The following is a 23,362-nucleotide window of genomic DNA, read 5'->3' on the forward strand; positions in this document are numbered from 1 at the left end:
GTGGTGGAACGAACTTCCCTTGTCTGTCTGAACATCTGAAGCTCTTGCTGTTTGCAAAAAACGTTTAAAAACCACCTCTTTACTAAGCACTTAAGCTGACGTACTTACTTACTAGCGCTCTTGTTTATTTCTTGCAAAAAAAAAAAGGTTCTAACAGGGGTTTCAGCAGATTTGTGTTCTTGGACTGTTGTCTACTTAAACTAGAGTATGGTAATGTTCACTATAGAAGCACTTCTGTAAGTCGCTCTGGATAAGAGCATCTTACAAAAATGTAAATTTAAGTGATTATAGAAGAGAACAAATCGTGGGCACTCAGGTGGCGCAGCAGTTAAATATGCCAGCCCACAACTGCTGAGGTTTTAGAATCCAGGGTTTAAATCTCAGCCATGCTATTGGGTGTGTGTGCATGGACAGGGTTTTCGGGGTCAGTCAGTCCCAAGCACAGATAGAAATAAGAGGGTTGTGTCAAAACTCTTGTATCCAGATCAGATCCTCTGTGTCGACCCCTAAATATATACGGGAGCAGCCAAAAGAAATTAATGTAGAAGTGAATCGATCATTTACAGTGCTTGATTTAGAAGCTTATCAAAAACGCTCTGCATTTTGTATATAGCTCACTGAGTATAAAGACAATATGTTTGAACTGAAGTTTGTGCATCATCTTGCAAATGGTACTATTTGTTATGCACATTTACACATGGTACTGTTTTATTTGCACAGCGCACAATTGCACACATATGTCTATAAACTGGACCTTTTAGACTTACCCCATTTAGTTTTTTGTTCTGTTGTATGCTCTTATTTTTGCATTATATTACATTTTAATTCTTATTTTATTCCCCAGCACTACATCGCCAAGTTTTTGTGTGATGCTTGTGATGTTCATAAATTGGTGCTATAACACTGCAATTTCCCTTCAAGGATCAATACAGTAATCAATCAATCAATCAATCAATCAATCTATACAGCTAGTATGGAGATATACTGGATGTGGCCAACTAGGGTGCACATGATACAGTACAGACCGGTCTTCTTGATTCTTTAATAATGCTACAGCTTCATAGTGGAAAAAAAATCTAGCTGGTAAGCTTACAGTATTTAGACAAATGTATGTGGACATCCAACTGATAGATTAGATAGACAGACAGACAGACAGACATATAATATAATATAATATATAAATATAATATCAGGTATAGGCATGAATGATTATAATAGTGGTAATATACATATAGTAATAATAATATATAGATAATAATAATATAGATTATAACATATAGGTATGAACACAATAATTTAAATATCAAGGAGGAATAATAAGAGGGATTTTGGGCCATATGAAAGAATATCACACCCCAGGTCACTTCAGGCAATACCAACTCTAAAAATATAACAGTGTGCAGACATGCATGTAACATTGTGCAGAATGTGGAATTCACTATTTGATGCAAGACTGATACCCTCTTTGGGAAAAGTGCTGAAGGCCATCTACAATTTAAATGTCATTTTAATAGTAAAACTCCTGAATAGAAAAATTCTTTTCATTTCCTTTTCTCACTCCTGTCCAATTGTTTTCATTAAAATGACACATAACTCATTGCGAGCAAATATCGTTCACACCTGGTTTGATGGCGGACCAAACCATTTTATGTAAATAGATGGGGAATGGGTGATGGATTGGCGTCCTGTGTGGGGTGTGTTACTGCATTGCGCACCAGGCTAAAGCAGTGGTAGAACATGAAAATAAAATAAAATATTGGAAAAGCTAATGTTTTAATATGTTAGGGCCCTTAGAAACAGCTCACTGAAGACCTAAAAAATAAAACTACAAAGCAGAAGATGGTTAAAAACACACCAGTGCCTTTCCAGCTGCCAATTTCCACCGTCCAAAATGATATTAATAAATGGTAGCTAAGAACTGCACAAAGTGGAGATGACTGTAGAAAAGTGATGTAATTCATTTTTGAAATTCTTAATAAAGTTTTAAAAAATGCGGAAACTTTTTGAAGAATGCTTGTAGTTTGAATTATTCTATAAACGCATTTTCTATTTTTCTCTCAATCTAGTCATATTCCGTTACCTGGTTGTATCTTTCCTCCACTGCTGCAAACCCCTACTTTGACTGAGAAGGGCTGTATCTAAGACACGCCCCCTCCGAAACATGTGCAGTTGCCAACTGCTTCTTTTTACCTGTACGGGGTGGGTTCACGCAGGTTTGTTTGTTTATTTGTTTATTAGGATTTTAACATCATGTTTTACACTTTTGGTTACATTCATGACAGGAACGGTAGTTACTCATTACACAAGATTTATCACTTCTCAAGGTTATATCAAACACAGTCATGGACAATTTAGTGTCTCCAATTCACCTCACTTGCATGTCCGGAAACCGGAGCACCCGGAGGAAACCCACGCAGACACAGTGAGAACATGCAAACTCCACACAGAAAGGAATTCACGCAAGGTATCAGTATTGCATACAGAGAGTCACGCACTGATCTCCGTTATTCCATGTCATCGACCAGCCAGTAGAGGCCGTAATTGCAGAAGTGATGAGGAATCACTTTGTCACTCCTACCCGGAAGATATTAGACAATCATGTTTGTGTGTAGACACCTGGCAGGCCAATAGTATGAGATTAGAACTTGCGAGTTTGAAGTCTCAGCACTAGTGGGTTAGCGTGTTTTACCACTGCTCCACCCACCAGTGTGCCAGAGATAAAATGTTTTGAGGTGTCTTGTTCATGTTTAACTAATAAACTAGCAAAAAGGAGAGATTATGTCATTGCCAAATGTCTTTAGGTCAACTGAACCAGTAAAATAATTTGGCTTATAATTTTTCTCACAGTGAAGCAAATGAAGTTATTAATGAGCTGGTTAAAAAACCCTAAGCACAGAAGGAAGTACAGTTTCATTGCTGGAGACAGTGACTTGTTTTTGGTGATGTCTTCTTACTTGAACCACTGAAAGGGAAGGAATGCCAAAGGAAAAAAAGACTAGGAAAATAATCTGGCCTACATTTGTGAACATGCTGTTTAAAGTACAAAAAAGATGATTCTGAAAAGCAAAGCATATCATTATTGTGCTGAAAAAAAAAATGTAATCCAATCTATGCTCTGACCGCCCCCACAGAGCTAATATAAAAAATGTGGAAAAGACATGTTGATAACATCTGTTTGGTAGCAGCTATTACAAACTATAAAGAGGACAGATAGAGGAAAGGGGAAAACACAATTAGCAGAGCTGACAGAGTCATGCTGAGTTGGCATAACCAAATAAGGAACAAAAAGCATCAGACACCTTCTGGGCGCTGAGAGGGCGAAGCAGAATGCCATCTTGTCAGGCTGTGGCCTGCTGTTTCTTTGTTGGAGTGTGTGTGTGTGTGTGTGTGTGTGTGTGTGTGCTTTCTGTGAGGCTGAGCTTAAGGGTGACAGTATGTACAGCGCCAGTGTGTCATCTAGCCTACGTGCATGTGTCAGCCTTAGTAGAACACATCACAAAAAATATGACACACACTCGTAGGCTGACCCCCACCACACACACTCGCACACAGCTTGCTACCCCCAACAAATCCAGTAAAATTATAGTAGATTAAAGAAAATGCTAGCAAAAAGCAGGGCTACTGCATGGGTGTCCAAAGTCAAATAATTGTCGGGTCAGAGGTGGTTCTAAAGTGAACCTGTCCATTGATAAATGGGAAATTGATGTGGAACCTGAATTATATTTTACCCTGATGGGAGTGGTCTCTTCCATAATGACATTGCCACTAGTCATTAATTAATAAATAAATAATTTGCTGAGTATTTATTTATTTGATTAAGATTTTAACATCAGGTTTTACACACTTTAGTTACATTCATGACAGGACAGGTAATTACTGGTTACACAAGATTCATCTGTTCAAGTTTAATGTCAAACACAAAAATCTTCAATTCATCTCAATTCAATCCATGCGGACAAGGGAAGAACATTCAAACTCCACACAGAAAGGACCCGGACCGCTCCACCTGGGAATCAAACTCAGGACCTTCTTGTTGTGAGGCAACAGTGTCCACCGAGCCACCTGGGTATGAAAAGATGCATATAGGGTCTGTATAGGGTCTGTCTGAAAACCTAGTGAGCTCTCTACACAGACAGTGTTTTGTCATCCTACACATGCTCCAGAGTACATGGCTGTCTAAATTCTTAGATACCTTAAAATGCTGCCTACTGAGGGGCCTTATTTCGAAGCTATGAACTGACTGAATAACGAGGGATCATGTAATGCTTCCTCAGGGTAAAGGCAATCCCAGCATTCAGTGCGGCACAACTTTTTACACAAAATTTCACAGATGGTTGGACGAATGTGGAACAACAAACATAAATGTAATGTACTGTAAATAAATTCTCATTGATGTTTAATTTGTATAAAGGTGTACAAGTGTCATTTATTTGCAAATTCGGGCTTGTCAGTGACAGTTTAATCGTTTTCAGTCCATGGACAGAGATGTTTGCTGGCATGCTAGCGGGTTGTGTCACCATAGCCCATTGGTTGGAATGGCCCGAGGCTAACTGTGTTAGCTTAGTAAGCCCAACTGCAGTAACAATCACCACAATCACTGTCTAAGTAGTGCATCTAAATAATCTGCCTTATAAGTTCGATGTCTTATTAGACTCCCCTATACTTGGGCAGCTGCCTAGGTAGGTAGGCAATGCAACAGGGCAGCTCACGAGGTTTTCAGACAGACCTACAGAGTGGATTCAGAAAGTGTGTAGACCCCTTTATTTTTTGCAAGATCTCCTCACAAATATTTAATGGGGTTTAGATCAGGGCTTTGGCTAATCCACTCTAAGACATTCAGAGATTTGCGCCAAAGACACTTCAGTGTTTTTAGGCTGTTTGCTTCAGATCATTTTCCTGCTGAAAGGTGATCCGCCACCCCAGTCTGAGTTTGTGTACTCTCTAAATCAGGTTTTCTTCTGGTTTCTTGTTCATTGGTAAATAATTACAGTGGTACCTTGTAACTCAACGTCCCCTAAACTCAAAATCTTTTAAACTCAAAGCCCTTCGTCGAGAAATTTGTACCCTTAAACTCAACGTTTACCTTAAACTCAACGTGTTCAATTTGTTTTTGTTTTTTTTATTATTGATTTAATTTCAAATTAACAATAAACAGGCACTTTGTTCAGTGCTCGGCTTGAGCGGTGCAGTAAAACTTCATCAAAGTGCGAATATGAGACGAAACTGCATTTGTGGAATAACCATCAAATTCACTCTGAAAGCTCCACATGTATGTGTTTAGCTGGATTTTTCTCCTGTTTCACTTTTAAACTTGTGTTATAGCTCGAGGTTCTGAGAAATTGTAGGAATACGCTCCTTTGTCGAAAAAGAGTTTAAAACACTTATTGTGAAAAAAGCTTAATGTGACAATGTATTAAAAGAACAACATAAAAACACAAAACCTCGCTTAATAATTACTGCTCATAAGTTCTCTCCCCTAATGAAATTCCTCGCTCATTTTAGTACAATGAGTCACATTAAGCTTCTCATGTGAATGCGCCTTTACTAAACAGAATACAGTATTCCAACATTAAGCAACTCCATGATTAAGAAGCATAAGGAAACAATAAAGAAGTAAAGGTAAAGTGCATTATTATTGATTTTTAACTGTTTAATTGTATTTCAGTGTTTCTTTATATTATATTTGTGTTATTTTCAGTGTGTAAGTGTCAGAAACAACCCCATTATTTTACATAAGCTTAAAATATATGCAGTTCCACGGGACCATGGAATGCATTAACAGGTTTCCCATACATCCTTATGAGAAAAATACCTTGAAACTTAACGCCACTCCCAGAACCAACTGACGTTAAGTATTAAGGTACCACTGTATTTACCAAAAGTTGCCCTATGTGCCATCATATTATAGGAATAGAAATCCACTATAAATTTATAAAAGAATTTAAGTTTGTAAAATATTAGGACATGTAGATGTATTGAATTCCAAGAATGTTATGAAATACATGTTCCTTACCAATACATGTTAAATAAATGTATTATAATCTTGGGAGTAAAAACACATCTTCTCTATTTTACTCATTTATAATAACACATATTTAAAATTCTGTACCTCTACCTGCTCCCGGGGCCACTCACTGTCAATTAAAAGTAACCTCATTAGTTCTGTTAGGCTCTCAGCTTTTAAAAAGAAGACTTACTGTACCATCATTACACTTTCATTACAATATGTCATTATTAAGACTTTCACTTCCAGTGTTCACCCCTTTCTCATTACTTTAACTGATGCAGTGATTACATTCCTCCCTAATTAAATCTGCCTTATTCAAATATTAAGCAGCTATGTAAATGTGTAAGAGGGTTTTAAAAGAAAGAAAGTATTGTAGGTGAAGAATTTCTGCTCTGCTTTACTCTGCCCAGTCAAAATGTAGTGATCAGTACCTGCACAGGCAGCTCTCATCAGAGAGGACAAAACCCCATCGGTCCACTCGTTGGTGGAGAGGTCATATTCTCCATACAGCTCTCCCAGACTCACCGCTTTGGGGTTCAGAGGATACTCCTGAGGAGTCAGAGGTCGAAGGTTAGAGCAAAAGAGTGGATCGGGGTCAGTGAGAATGAGGTGCGGGTGAAATAAGGGATGGAAGATGAAATGTCAGATTCGGCTGCTGGAATGAGATTTTGAAGGGTGAGAGTGACAAGAGACAGAGAATGTGTGTGAGTGTGTGTGTGAGTGTGTGTGTGTGTGTGTTAAAGAAGTGGAGATGTAAAGGAGATATAATGAAGGAACAGGTAGAGCTGATATTTGGATGCTAAGCGTGAGAGACAGTTGCCAGAAAGAGATTATGCAAAGCTAAAATGTGTTGAGTCAGACATAAAAAATGCTCAGATAGACAGAGAGAGAGAGAGAGACAGAGAGAGAGAGAGAGAGAGAGAGAGATGAAATTGAGTTTAAGGGTACACATTTTTCAACAAAGGGCATTGGGTTTCAAAGATTTTGAGTTTAGGGGACGTTGAGTTACAAGGTACCACTGTATTAGGAAATTATGCAACATATTAATTTTTCAAAGATTCAACTTTTCACTCAACTTGTTATGGTGACAATGGAGATTTGATGGAAAAAAAAATCTTACTGTAACTGGCTTACGTTAACTGAGCTAGCATTCCAAAGTTTTACAAAAGACACAAAGTATCACAAGAGAAACTAAACGTTGCAAATTGAAGAGCATCTTGAATGTATCCAAATGCCACCATGCTAGCTAGACCACAGAGGACTATTTGCTCTATGCTAAGTATCTGAAGAAGCACATCAGTACCTGTGGAGAGCACTTTCGGTGGCTGTTGTTTTGGTGTCAGAGATGTAGGAACAGTGCTGTGTTCCGCCGCTTACTAATGGTGGTTTATTTTCATGCTAATGAATGCCCTAGGATAGCTCAGATAACAGCAGCGTTAGAAAGAGCTCTGTAGCAGACCAGGGCTTCGTTTTTGGCATAGAAAATCTCCCATGTTTGAGATAATGAGAACACAATATGACAAACCGGGGTTTTGTTAGTAGAGACAATTTTTAGGAATAATGAGTGTTGAGCACCAAACTGGTTGCAGAGTAAAATTAATTTGGACATCGATGTAGAAATGAATTTTTATATCATATTCACTTATTCATGGGCTACTTGACAGGCACTTCTTTCACTGAGCAAATAAACTATGTTTAGGTACCATATCCATAAACTGTAATATTAAAGCACTGAATGTAATACAGCAACCCAAAACTGTACTGAACTTTGAAATACCGTAACACCACATAATACTGTAACACTAAATATAATACTGTAACACACAATATAATACTGTAACACTAAAAATAATACTGTAACACACAATATAATACTGTAACACTAAAAATAATACTGTAACACTAAATATAATACTGTAACACAAAAAATAACATACTGTAACACTAAAAATAATACTGTAACACCACATAATACTGTAACACTAAATATAATACTGTAACACACAATATAATACTGTAACACTAAATATAATACTGTAACACTAAATTATAATACTGTAACACCACATAATACCGTAACACCAAATAATACTGTAAAACTAAATGTAATACTGTAACACAAAATATAATACTGTAACACTAAATATAATACTGTAACACTAAACTATAATACTGTAACACCACATAATACCGTAACACCAAATAATACTGTAAAACTAAATGTAATACTGTAACACAAAATATAATACTGTAACACTAAACTATAATACTGTAACACCACATAATACTGTAACACTAAATATAATACTGTAACACCACATAATACTGTAACACTAAATATAATACTGTAACACTAAATATAATACTGTAACACTAAATATAATACTGTAACACCACATAATACTGTAACAGTAAATATAATACTGTAACACCACATAATACTGTAACACCACATAATATTGTAACACCACATAATACTGTAACGCTAAACTATAATACTGTAACACCACATAATACTGTAACACTAAATAATACTGTAACACTAAATATAATACTGTAACACTAAATATAATACTGTAGCACTGACTAAAATACTGTAACACTAAATAATACTGTAACACCAAATATAATACTGTAACACTAAATATAATACTGTAACACCAAATAATACTGTAACACTAAATATAATACTGTAATATTAAACTATAATACTGTAAAACTGAAAATATTACTGTACTTATAAACTATAACACTGTAACACTAAATATAATACTGTAAAATTAAACTATAATACTGTAACACTAAATATAATACTGTAATATTAAACTATAGTACTGTAACACTAAATATAATACTGTAGCACTGACGATAATACTGTAACACTAAATATAATACTGTTATATTAAACTATAATACTGTAACACTAAATATAATACTGTAATATTAAACTATAATACTGTCACAATAAATATAATACTGTAACACCAAATATAATACTGTAACAATAAATATAATACTGTAACACTAAAAATAATACTGTAGCACTTAGTATAATACTGTAACACCAAAAATAATACTGTAACACTAAATAATACTGTAACACCAAATATAATACTGTAACACTGAATATAATACTGTAACACTAAATATAATACTGTAGCACTGACTATAATACTGCAACACTAAATAATACTGTAACACCAAATATAATACTGTAACACCAAATGTAATACTGTAACACTAAATATAATACTGTAACACTAAATATAATACTGTAACACTAAATATAATACTGTAGCACTGACTATAATACTGTAACACTAAATTATATTGTAACACTAAATATAATACTGTAACACTGACTATAATACTGTAACACTAAATAATACTGTAACACCAAATATAATACTGTAACACTAAATAATACTGTAACACTAAATAATACTGTAACACTAAATATAATACTGTAACACTAAATATAACACTGTAACACTAAATATAATACTGTAACACCAAATATAATACTGTAACACTAAATATAATACTGTAACACTAAATATAATACTGTAACACCAAATATAATACTGTAACACTAAATAATACTGTAACACCAAATATAATACTGTAACACTAAATAATACTGTAACACTAAATATAATACTGTAACACTAAATATAATACTGTAACACTAAATATAACACTGTAACACTAAATATAATACTGTAGCACTGACTATAATACTGTAACACTAAATAATATTGTAACACTAAATATAATACTGTAACACTGACTATAATACTGTAACACTAAATAATACTGTAACACCAAATATAATACTGTAACACTAAATATAATACTGTCACACTAAATATAACACTGTAACACTAAATATAATACTGTAGCACTGACTATAATACTGTAACACTAAATAATATTGTAACACTAAATATAATACTGTAACACTGACTATAATACTGTAACACTAAATAATACTGTAACACCAAATATAATACTGTAACACTAAATAATACTGTAACACCAAATATAATACTGTAACACCAAATATAATACTGTAACACTAAATATAATACTGTAGCACTGACTATAATACTGTAACACTGAATATAATACTGTAACACTAAATATAATATTGTAACACTAAATAATACTGTAACACTAAATATAATACTGTAACACCAAATATAATACTGTAACACTAAATATAATACTGTAGCACTGACTATAATACTGTAATATTAAACTATAATACTGTAACACTAAATATAATACTGTAACTAAATATAATACTGTAATATTAAACTATAATACTGTAACACTAAATATAATACTGTAATATTAAACTATAATACTGTAACACTAAATATAATAATGTAACACTAAATATAATACTGTAATATTAAACTATAATACTGTAACACTGAATATAATACTGTAACACTAAATAATACTGTAACACCAAATATAATACTGTAACACTAAATATAATACTGTAACACCAAATATAATACTGTAACACTAAATATAGTACTGTAGCACTGACTATAATACTGTAATATTAAACTATAATACTGTAACACTAAATATAATACTGTAACACTGAATATAATACTGTAACACTGACTATAATACTCTAATATTAAACTAAAATACTGTAACACTGAATATAATACTGTAACACTAAATATAATACTTGTAACACTAAATATAATACTGTAATATTAAACTATAATACTGTAACACTGAATATAATACTGTAATATTAAACTATAATACTGTAACACTAAATATAATACTGTAATATTAAACTATAATACTGTAACACTGAATATAATACTGTAACACTAAATATAATACTTGTAACACTAAATATAATACTGTAATATTAAACTATAATACTGTAACACTGAATATAATACTGTAATATTAAACTATAATACTGTAACACTGAATATAATACTGTAACACTAAATATAATACTTGTAACACTAAATATAATACTGTAATATTAAACTATAATACTGTAACACTGAATATAATACTGTAATATTAAACTATAATACTGTAACACTGAATATAATACTGTAATATTAAACTATAATACTGTAACACTAAATATAATACTCTAATATTAAACTAAAATACTGTAACACTGAATATAATACTGTAACACTAAATATAATACTTGTAACACTAAATATAATACTGTAATATTAAACTATAATACTGTAACACTGAATATAATACTGTAATATTAAACTATAATACTGTAACACTGAATATAATACTGTAATATTAAACTATAATACTGTAACACTAAATATAATACTGTAATATTAAACTATAATACTGTAACACTGAATATAATACTGTAACACTGAATATAATACTGTGGTAATAAACTATAATACTGTAGCACTGACTATAACACTAACATTAAACCAAATGATGAGCCAACGTGTTTTGGTATCTGACACATGTTTCTTTAGATTTGCATTCAAGACACAAAGCTAATTTAGCTAACAACACAGGAAATCAAATAGAGACCAGATAAGCAGTTTGTACAGTTTGTATGATGTTATATAAACAAAGCTTTCTGACACTTTCTTTATCTTCTAAGCTACATTGCACACTAACCTTTAAATGCAAAACTAAAAAGCCAACTCAAGGTCATTTTCATTTCATTTCAACCATAAATCAAAAAAAGCAGGACTCACACGAACAAGGTGAAAACCAGGTTCGCCTTTGCGATGCATGGTACTTAGAGCATTCTGTAGGATTCTCCAGGTGACGGTCTTGGCACTTCCTGTCTTGCCTACAATCATGGAGGAATGACGGGAGTTTTTGGTTTCATACAGCTGTATGACTTTTGTCAGGGTGAAGGGAGTGACCTGAAGACCAATCCGTCGAAGCTCTTCTTCTATGGTTTCTTTCAGCTATAAGGAGACAAAGAAAAAGAAAATATTATATATATATTATATTAAATTATTGCTACCATAACATCTTTTTAAAGTATTCTTTGCTCAAAAAATACCTGCATGTTGAAGTCAAAGCCGAAAAGCTAGCTGAGCACCTACATACACTTAATAATTTAAGTAGATGTTATGGCAATTTTGGGATTTCATGGATCTCCTGAGCATAATGTTACCACCACTGACTTAAGTTACAGTGTTGTCAGGCTTGAATACCTCACTTCTTTTTTTTTTTTGAAATTCTGATTATTGTAGGAGGTTTGGTTCATCTGAAGGCTTTTTGATTTGTCCACTGGATCAACAACTTTAGATTTAAGGTGCCAATCTTGCATGGCAGCCCCCAAGCCCATGGCAATGTCAAGCTTACTTGACTGTGGACCTGGTTTATATCTGACCATCCAAGCAATCTCACCCTTTATAATAGACAACTGTTCCATGGATTTTGTACAGACTACCTTAGGAATGGTATAATCATCTTACTAAGATCAGAAATTAATGGGGTCAGTCAGCTCCCAAACTGAGACATGTATTTAAGCATGTTTAGCTGCATGTGTTAGCCCTTACAGTCCCAGATACAATGCTCTTACATATGCATATCATGATTGCCTTTATGACACAATACGCTTTTACTGCTCATCCCTAAGGTGGACACTGGCTGCTTGCTTTATGAAATGCTCTTGGTGATCCCTGAGAGGGTAATGGAGCAGCTTGTTGGCACAACAAAATCTTATTGGTGTGAATCCCAAACTGATTAGAGTACAAATGAACTGGCAAAAAACTTAGTCTCAATCTTAATAACCATAAACAATCCCAGCACCCCCAGAGAAAAAAACACGCTTCTGAGCAAGATTACTGCCAAGGCATTAAAGCACTTTCACAAAACAAGCAATCTAATTCAATCCCTCTCTCTTTTTTGCCTCATTAACTTACAACAGAACTGTTCAGAAGCGTCCTTGCAGGCGCATTAGCAATAAAAGCTAAGATTTGAGCTTTTTGTTAGATAAGAAAGTATAACATTATGACCACCTCCTTGTTTCTACACTCACTGTCCATGTTATCAGCTCCACTTACCATATAAAAGCACTATGTAAAATTACTGACTGTAGTCCATCTGTTTCTCTGCATATTTCTTTTACCTGCTTTCACCCTGTTCTTTAATGGTCAGGACCCCCACAGGACCACCACAGAGTAGGTACTACTTAGGTGGTGGATTATTCTCAGCACTGCAGTGACACTGACATGGTGGTGGTGTGTTAGTGTGTGTTGTGCTGGTATGAGTGGATCAGACAAAGCAGCGCTGCTGGAGTTTTTAAATACCGTGTCCACTCACTGTCCACTCTATTAGACACTCCTACCTAGTTGGTCCACCTTGTAGATGTAAAGTCAGAGACGATCGCTCATCTATTGCTGCTGTTTGAGTTGGTCATCTTCTAGACCTTCATCAGTGGTCACAGGACACTGCCCACGGGGCGCTGTTGGCTGGATATGTTTTGGTTGGTGGACTATTCTCAGTCCAGCAGGGGCAGTGAGGTGTTTAAAAACTCCATCAGCACTGCTGTGTCTTATCCACTCATACCAGCACAACACACACTAACACACCACCACCATGTCAGTGTCACTGCAGTGCTGAGAATGATCCACCACCTAAATAATACCTGCTCTGTAGTGGTCCTGTGGGGGTCCTGACCATTGACGAACAGCATGAAAGGGGGCTAACAAAGCATGCAGAGAAACAGATGGACTACAGTCAGTAATTGTAGAACTACAAAGTGCTTCTATAAGGTAAGTGGAGCTGATAACATGGACAGTGTGTGTAGTAATATAAATACGGAATATATATATTTTATTATTATTATTACTCAGAAGAGCATTCCTAAAATAAGGCATTGGTGTATGCTTACTAACAAGGGAAGATAAACTGACCCTGCGTATGATGGATGTGAGCAGTGTTGGTCATACCTTGCCATAGTCGATGGTAGGCGTCTCCACAGCAGGAAACAAATCCTGGATAATCCCATTAAACAGTGGGAGGTCAGCAGAGGTCAGCTTAGCAATGTTCATATCTTTCATTGACATGAGTAGGATCTAGTGTCAAAGAAAAAAAAGGCTTTTAAGATGCTTCCTTCCTGCAAACATGTTTTCTAAATCTGTATTGTTCTTTTACCAGTCTATAAAACATTGAGGAAAATATTCAAGCACTTTTGTTTTTTCTTATTTAATATACTTCCAAGGCACTTGGGTTGCACAAAGAGCGAGCCTGGTACCACTGGGATCCAGGGCTCACATTTTCAGCAGTGCTATTGGCTGGTCAGGTGTTTACATCCAGACATGATTGGCTATGTCTGAGATATAGACATAGCCAATCATGTCCAAGACTGCAAGATGGTTTGGCATCCTGTACAGGGTGTGGTACTGCATAGTGCCCAGAAATTGACTGTCCAGGATAAGATGGTGGTAAAACATGAAAATGTAATAAAATATACCAGTGCATATATGCACTTTAAATGTACACACACACACACACAATTAAGTCTGTGAAATTAAAAGTTTAATACTTGTTTTCTCCGCATTGTGAATCATTTGTCTTGTTACCCATGAAACAGGTTATCCCATTTTTATTTAAACAAAACATGCTGTCACTTTATCTTTATGGGTGATTAAGTGATTGACAAAAATGGCAACTACATTCATTCACTGTTTGTTTTACCACCCCTTTATTCTATTAAGAGTCGTGGTGGGTTCAATTTACTGGGTAAAGTGTAGAAAACACCCTGGACAGTCCATCACAGGGCAAACACACATACACACACTCATACCTAGGGGGACTTAAGTATCTCCAATTGACCTGACTGCATCTCTTTAGACTGTGGAAGAAAACCAGAGCATTTACATTTTCTGCATTTAGCAGACACTTTAATACAAAGCCACTTACAGTACATAGTCTAAGTAATTGAGGGTTAAGGACCTTGCTAAAGGTCCCAAAAGTGGCAAGGGTGGGGTTTGAACCAGCAACCCTCTGCTTACTAGTCCAGTATCTTAACTGCTAGGCTACAACTGCCCTAATGAAGTACCATTTACATTACATTTTTGGCATTTAGCAGACGCTTTTATCCCAAGCAACTTACAGTACTTTGACAGTATACTGTCTGAGCAATTGAGGGTTAAGGGCCTTGCTCAATGGCCCAACAGTGACAACCTGACAGTGGTGGGGCTTGAACCAGTGGGGCTTGAACCAGCAACCAGCAACCTTGATTACTTGTCCAGTACCCTACCTGCTAGGCTACAACTGTAGCACCTGGGGAAAACCCACACAGACATGGTGAGAACATGCAAGCTCCACACAGAAAGGACCCACACCGCTTCACCTGGGAATCAAACCCAGGACCTTTTTGTTGTAATGCGACAGTGCTACCCACTAAGTCACAGTGCCACTGAACTCTATTCACTCAAAATTAAATTCACAACACAATAAAGTCATCTGAACACATTCTAAATCCACTGTATATCTGCAAACCACTGCTATAAGCTTGTAATTTTTACTAGTCTTTAACAGAATGTTCTTGATATAGGACTGTCCAGATTTGCAATCTAAAGGATGGTTATAGCCACTGATTCTTTTAAATATTATTATGTATTTCATGGTGCTGTATTGGCTATACTGATTCATATGCAGTGATTTATGCTGTTATACCCACAGGCTTTGTGTATGTGGGTAGCATACACTGGAGCTGTAAGACAGCCTTGGAGGCAGTGCAGCATGTCTTGACATGCCTGTGACTATTTCTGCTTAGAAAAAAATTTTATTTTCAGTCTGAAAACCTGTAATATCAGTGTGTTATAAAGGGGGCACTAACTTGCACACGTTCCACAAGATACCTAAAAATCATACACACCTTCATTCATCAAAACCCTTCATTCATAGACACATAAACCTGATTGGCCTGTGTAAACCAAGTCATCTTTTTTTTTTAAGTTTAAGGGACTGGAATGATCAGGTGATTGGCTTCATGAGGTGTTTACAATATTGTTGCAGTTGTAATAAAATATTGAAATAAGGAATAATGTAATGTTTTATGTAATTTTCTTTTGGTACAGTTTAAAGAAAGGTAGTAGGCTATTTTAAAAGCTGCTAGTTAAAAAAAATCAACCAATGAAATTCATTTAGGCATTTGTCAAATGCTTTAATTCAATCAATACACACTTCAAGCAACTTGACTTAAGGGTTGTGCTCAAGGGCCCATAAGTGACGGCTAGAGCGTTACGGGGCTTAAACCCATGACTCTCTGATCAATAGTTCAGTCCCTTAACCACTGAGCTGCCACTGTGACTCAGTACCATTATTTTTGTGTTCGTTCCAAAGACCCAATTACACATGTATTAGGGATGCCTGCTTGTGCTGATTGGTTTAATGCTGCAAGTCACAATCCATTTGTTTGTTTCTCTTCCGTTTATAGAGCATGAAGCTGGTACATAGACCTGTAGTCCTAAACTGCAGTCTTATGTAAAAGTTTGACCAAAGTCTGACCAAATTCCATGTGTTGTTGATTTGAGTAAAAATAAATGAGCACATTCTTTACAAAAAAAACATAAATATGGCTTTTTCTTTTCATTTTAATTGTATTTAGGCATTTTTCATTTGTTTGCCTAATTACTAGAAGGAAAGATTTATCCAGAAAACAACCAAAGATTTCTAAGTGTGTTTGTGTGTGTAACCTCTTCATCTGCGATGTCTGGGCGGACTCTGCGCTTCTTGCCGGCGTAGCGGAGCAGAGAGGTGAGTGCACGGAGGCCGAAGTCATAGTGATCCTGCTTAGACAACTGCTGCATGGCCAAACTGTAGAGCGTGAACACCTTCTTAGCTAACACCTGAGACACAGAGAGGAAGGAGGTACAAAGAGAGGAATATAAAAGAGAAGGTCAGAAATGTTAAGAAGTTTACATTTTTGGCATTTAGCAGATGCTTTTATTCAAAGTGGCTTACAGAACTGTGACAGTACTGTATATTGTCTAAGCAATTGAGCCTTGCTCAAGGGCCCAACAGTGACCCTTCGATTACTAGTCCAATACCTTAACCACTAGGCTACAACTGCCCCAGAATTAAATTCATCTTCCTGCAGTGAAAACATTAAAGATCAAATCTTCATACTAAATTCACTTAAAGCTGTACAGTGAGTATCGTGCAGCAGCATACTGTATGTAAGTCATAAGGACTTGGGTTCAATCTGTGATTTCAGTCGGTGTCTGTAAAAAGATTGACACACCCTCCCCATCACTGTGGGTTAGTTACTGTCTTTTCCCCACCTCCCAAAAACATGCAGCAACTGGCTAGGTTAAACTGTCCCTAACTGGCTCCCTTTTCAGTGTGTATTACTGCACCACGTTACAGTTACATTACATTTTACTCATCTACCATGCACTTACTATTGTGACCATATACAATGCAGGCAATTGAGAGTTAAGGGCCTTGCTCAAGTGGCAACCTGGCAAATGTGGGGCTTAAACCAGCAACCTTCTGAATACTAGTCCTGTATCCTAACCACTAAGCTACCACAGCCTTCTACGTCTATTATTTCCGGGTGGCACTAGACCTAATGTGACCCTTACCAGGATAAAGCAATTACTGAAAATGAATGAATGCAAAAAATCAATACAAAATGAAATATGAATGTACATATAACACATAGTTGAAGTCAAAGTTAGGAATCTGTACAATCTGTCCTTGTCACAACTTTTTCAAAGGAAAGAATTTCTAAATATGCTGTACCAACATAGTTCTGTGAGTCTGAACACACACGGCTACTGCAAGAAATTGTGAAAGCAACGAGCATTATTTTATAGATTCACTAGATTGCTTCAGTGTTTAAAAGCTGTACAAAAGATTTATTTTTGTGGACATTCTATCCTGATCCTTTGATAAGACTTTTATTCACATATTCATTTTCATGAACTATTTTATCCCGGTTAAAGCTGCAGCAGGTCTAAATCCATCCAGAAGCACTATGTGTAAAGGAAAGGAAAATACTCTGTAAAGGAAGCCATTGTTATGGGGTTACTCAAACTCAAACCTAGAAGGACTTCAGAATAGCCATTTAATCTTCTGTATGTTTTAAGAGATTGGAGAAAAGCTTAATAGCTCAGTACAAATAAAAGTCAGATGCAGGTCCTTCAATGCAGCAGTTATCAGGGCTTACAGTAACAACCAGACCCTATAACCAATGACCATTTATTAGACTCTATACTCTCAATAACAGTTTCTATTCAGTCACCTTCCTCCTATACAAGTGCAAAACAATTGTATAACAATACGTAATATATTACTCATATTCTACATGCATATAATACACCAATCAGCCACATTGTCCATTTTATCCGCTCCACTTACCATATAGAAGCACTTGGTAGTTCTACAAATACTGACTGTAGTCCATCTGTTTCGCTGCATGCTTTGTTAGCCCCCTTTCATGCTGTTCTTCAATAGTCAGGACTCTCCCAGGACCACCACAGAGCAGGTATTATTTGGGTGGTGGATCATTTTTAGCACTGCAGTGACACTGACACAGCAGTGCTGATGGAGTTTTTAAACACCTTATTTTTCCCGCTGGACTGAGAATAGTCCACCAACCAAAAATATCCAGCCAATAGCGCCCCGTGGGCAGCGTCCTGTGACCACTGATGAAGATCTCAAAGATGACCAACTCAAACATCAGCAATAGATGAGTGATCGTCTCTGACTTTACATCTACAAGGTGGACCAACTAGGTAGGAGTGTCTAATAGAGTGGACAGTGAGTGGACACGGTATTTTAAAACTCCAGCAGCGCTGCTGTGTCTGATCCACTCATACCAGCACAACACACACTAACACACCACCACCATGTCAGTGTCACTGCAGTGCTGAGAATGATCCACTACCAAAATAATACCTACTCTGTGGTGGTCCTGTGGGGGTCCTGACCATTGAAGAATAGTGTGAAAGCAGGCTAAAAATGTATGTAGAGAAACAGATGGACTACAGTCAGTAATTGTAGAACTACAAAGTGCTTCTATATGGTAAGTGGAGCTGATCAAATGGACAGTGAGTATAGAAACAAGGAGGTGGTTTTAATGGTATGGCTGATGAGTGTATATTCATAATGATATCAATATCAAACAAAGTAAATTTTTTAAACGGGAAGCCTTTAGTGTAAATAACTACACACTATGTGTGCAATTTGTCTGTATTTAATTTTTATTTTTTAAGGGTTTTTTTTTGTTGTCTTTCCTTTCTGTTCTTTACATTCTCTTGTACTGCTGTAACATGTTATTTTCCTTAAGGGGATCAATAAAGTCTTAATCTTATCAACACAGCAAAAAATATACAAAACTCATCTCAAACTTAAGTCCAGAGGACTCATTTTGCTGTGCAGACCTAATCTACCAGCTGCACCTCCATGCCACCCCAGACCTCTTGACAGAGCTTCACAGCTGCAGTTGTGTATTAATGTTGACAGAATTCAACTATGTGTGGTGTCTTAGTGCACATAATTTAATTTCTGTGATGAATGTTCTCTCACGACTGGAAAATGCCTTGAAATGATTAGACATTTGCTACAGAGTTGGTGGACATAAAATAAGGCTCAAACACTTAACTATGTTTGAAGAGGTAGAAGATGGGAACTTTTACTATTTCAAAAACAACATTTATTACTTTTAGTACCAAGAAGTGAAATCAATAACAGTTACAGTGTGACAGTGAGAGACAAGAAAAACACTGAGGAATGTCATTGACAAATGGACACATTATATCACAAGTAATGTAGTGAACACAGTAAAGTGTCTGGAACAGAAGAAGATATAAAAAGAAAACAGCAAAGACTGGTTACGCATACTGAAAGAAGTAATCCAAGTGTACAGAGTGTAACATATCTAGTCTAATGCAAATGCACAGACACCCCTGGTCAAAATGTTCTAATGATTTAATATTCATTTTATTAGGATTTTAACAGCATGTTTTGCACACTTCAGTTCCATTCATGACAGAACTGGTAGTTACTGGTTGCTCAAGTAACCCACACAGACATTGGGAGAACATGCAAACCCCACACAGAAAGGACCCGGACGGCTTCACCTGGGGATTGAACCCAGGACCTTCTTGCTGTGAGGCGACAGTGCTATCCACCGACCCACTGTGCCGCCTCTAATGATTTTATAGCTGGAAATCACATTCTCAAGGCACAAACTACTGCACATACTAAAGTTACATTGTTTTGTTAAACTAAATATTTACATTTTCAGCATTTAGCAGACGTCTTTATCCAATGCGACTTACAGTACAGTTACAGTATACAATCTGAGCAATTGAGGGCTAAGGGCCTTGCTCAAGGGCCCAACAGCAGCAGCCTGGCAGTGGTGAGGCTTGAACCAGCGACCTTTTGATTACTAGTCCAGTACCCTAACCACTAGGCTATGGCTTGCCCCATATATGTTTATACCAAAACATATAACTAGAACAATTATATAAGTGGAACATAAACTATGGCTTACAGCCACACCACCCATAGAACAGTTTCTCATCCGATCTCAGAAGCTAAGCAGGGTTGGGCTCGGTCAGTACCTGGATGGGAGACCACCTGGAATTACTCTTGGGGTGACATGGTGGCATAGTGAGTAGTGCTCACCTCACAGCAAGAAGGGCTTGAGTTTGATTCCTCACCTGGACAGTTTTTTGGACAGTAGTAGCCTAGTGGGTAGAGCTTTAGGCTATCAACCAGAAGATTGGCAGTTCAAATCAAGGCTCTGCTATGCAGCCACTGTTGGGTCCTTGAGCAAAACCCTTAACCCTGTCTGCTCCAGGGACCCTGCGCTCTGACCCTAGCTTCCAAACAAGCTGGGATATGTGAAGAAAGAATTTCATTGTACTGTACACCTGTATATGTATATATGACAAATAAAAGATATCTATATATCTTATATCTGTGTCCATGTGGATTTCCTACGGCTGCTCCGGTTTTTTCCCCACAGATCCAAAGACATGGTAAGGCCAGTCAGAGCTACTAAAATTAAGTGTGTGTGTGCCTTTCCTGTGATGGACTGGCAACCTGTCCAGGGTGTTTCCTAACTTTCGCCCAATCAATCAGACCCACCAGAACCCTATAATCAGTAAAAGGTGCAAAAGACAAAATCTGTTATGGTATGGGGGTGCATCAGTACCCACTGCATGAGTGGCTTGCATATGTGTGACGCTGCAACTGATTTAAAGGCGTATATTGGGATCTTAGTGAGATATATTCTGCTATCAAGGCGGCGTCCGCGGTAATTTCATCCTCCGCTTCTAGAGACTCTGGTCATATCTGAGGAGGGTTGCCTGCCTCACGCTCCCTCTGACATGTGCGCAGTCCAAACCCCTTCTTGTTCGCCCATACTTTCGGTTAGTGCTTTGGGGTACACAGTGTCGAAGACCCTACCCACTTTTCGGTCCGGTCTTTTCCCACACGGCAGACTTAATAGCCAATTTTTTTCTGCTGCAGTGTGACGGGGCGAACCCCGTGGGTAGTGTCGAGCGATTGGTCTGCGAACCGGAATAGAAGTAGAGGACACTGGTGTGCTTCTTTTCCCCCCTTATTTATTTACACATACAAACGCGCGCACACTGGACGAAAACTAAACGAAAAGTACACAAACATACACTAACACTACTAACAATGTACACACACAACTCCTGACTACAAAGTCATTTACACTGTTGTGGTATCGCTTTATAATGGTAGACTGAACCCCCCCTTTGTTTACCTGTACGTGCTTTTATTGTCGTAGCCCCGCCCCCTCGGCTGAGCCGATCTGATACCAGGGGACCTAGGGTACGACATGCACACATTTCAATGGTTAACAATGTTAAATATATCAATATATTGACTTATTTCTAACCACATGCATGGCCATGGCACTTCAACCTTCCTACAATTATTTACATTATATTTAAGTGTACACTTTCTCTCCCTTACTGGTTTTTCTCTCCCTCTCCTTAACAGAGGATGGTACTTCCCAGGTAAGTTTAACATAATTACATGTCTTCGTGATGGGTAAGTTACCCTTACTTCATCACATGCAGGCATTGCCAATTATGCCCGCTAGGGGGGCGCCCAGCCGACCTGTAGCAGTGCTGAGTTTCAAACTTGGGGAGTTCATTTCAAGCGACCCACATTTTGTCCATGATTTTTTATGCAACCCTGGCAACACAAATAATGCATCTTACTCTCTTTGCTCTGCTCTGTACAATCTGGTCTGTTTACAAGATAAAGCCTCCACAAGAAGGCGCCCAGGTACAAGTTTATTTAATTATTATTATTTTTCTCTGCAACCAATTTTTTTTTGTGTCGTGGGATTATCCCGCTGTGCCACCTGTGCGCCCCAAGGTGGCGTCTCTTCCAGGGAAATTCATGGTTATTTAGGCTTGACAATTCCAGAGTGCATGTGATTGACTGTCCTGTGTGCAGTCCAGATCTAACTTCAAAAATGTATGACGCATCATAAAGAGAATCAGACAACAACAATCACAGACTGTTGAGCATCTTAAGTCTTGCATCAAGCAAGAATCTGCAAAAAATCCTCTGCAACAGTGTGTGTCCTCAGTTCCCAAACTATTAAAAAGTGTAATTAATAGGAAAGGTGATGTAACACAGTGGTAAACATGCCTCTATCCCAACTTTTTTTAAGTGTGTTGGTTAACATAATGAGCTCATTTTCCTCAACACTGACCATCAGAAAGGCATAATATCCCTCCCTCTCTCTCACACACACACACAGAGTTTGGGCGTATGGCTCTCAGGAGATAGATACGCGACTATCTGTCACGGCTCATAACCCCAGACTTCCACACTTCAGCGCAACAGGGTGGAGAAGCAGCTCTCGCACTCTATTTCAATCTTCCTTTCTCTTCCATTTCCACCCGAGTTTCTTGTCTCTACCCCTCTGTCATCCTCTGCATCTCAATATCTATCGTTCTCACTGTCTCTCGGGTGCTTTAGTCGGTCTCACTCCCTCTCCATCTGCCCCGACACAACATTGATATGTCCATTTCCTTCCATTTGCAGAGGTAATAGTGCTCACAATAGCACATAATGACACAGGGACTATCGATTGTGTAAGGAAACGGAGAGGCGGGGGGAAAGGGGCTTATAGAGGGGCTTGTGTTCTTGGCAAATGACGTCTTACACTAGCATTTAAAGATATGGCAAAGACACAAAGCTAGACCCCTTCCTGCAGCCTCTAATCTCAGGTATATTATTTGTTATTCCGAGTCCAAGCTCTAGAGCCTCGCTCATTCTCTCCGCCAGCTAACTAGGCTTGTGTACAGCACCAACAAATAAGGCTTTTCCATTAGACCTGTG

At 37.1% G+C, this 23,362-nt stretch overlaps 1 protein-coding gene across 1 annotated transcript in view; it reads right to left on the reverse strand.

The window, feature by feature from the left end:
- dnah2 (dynein, axonemal, heavy chain 2) overlaps nt 1–23,362 on the reverse strand; it is a 294,787-nt gene that overhangs the window by 93,475 nt on the left and 177,950 nt on the right. Inside the window, exons 39-42 of the mRNA XM_062993580.1 lie at nt 16,711–16,863; nt 13,957–14,082; nt 11,743–11,961; nt 6,439–6,556 (exon numbers count right to left, since the gene is read on the reverse strand). Of these exons, the coding sequence (XP_062849650.1) occupies nt 6,439–6,556; nt 11,743–11,961; nt 13,957–14,082; nt 16,711–16,863 (616 nt within the window). The remainder of the gene's footprint in view (nt 1–6,438; nt 6,557–11,742; nt 11,962–13,956; nt 14,083–16,710; nt 16,864–23,362) is intronic.

Source organism: Trichomycterus rosablanca, chromosome 4 (genome assembly GCF_030014385.1).
Source record: "Trichomycterus rosablanca isolate fTriRos1 chromosome 4, fTriRos1.hap1, whole genome shotgun sequence".
Classification (NCBI taxonomy): domain Eukaryota; kingdom Metazoa; phylum Chordata; class Actinopteri; order Siluriformes; family Trichomycteridae; genus Trichomycterus; species Trichomycterus rosablanca.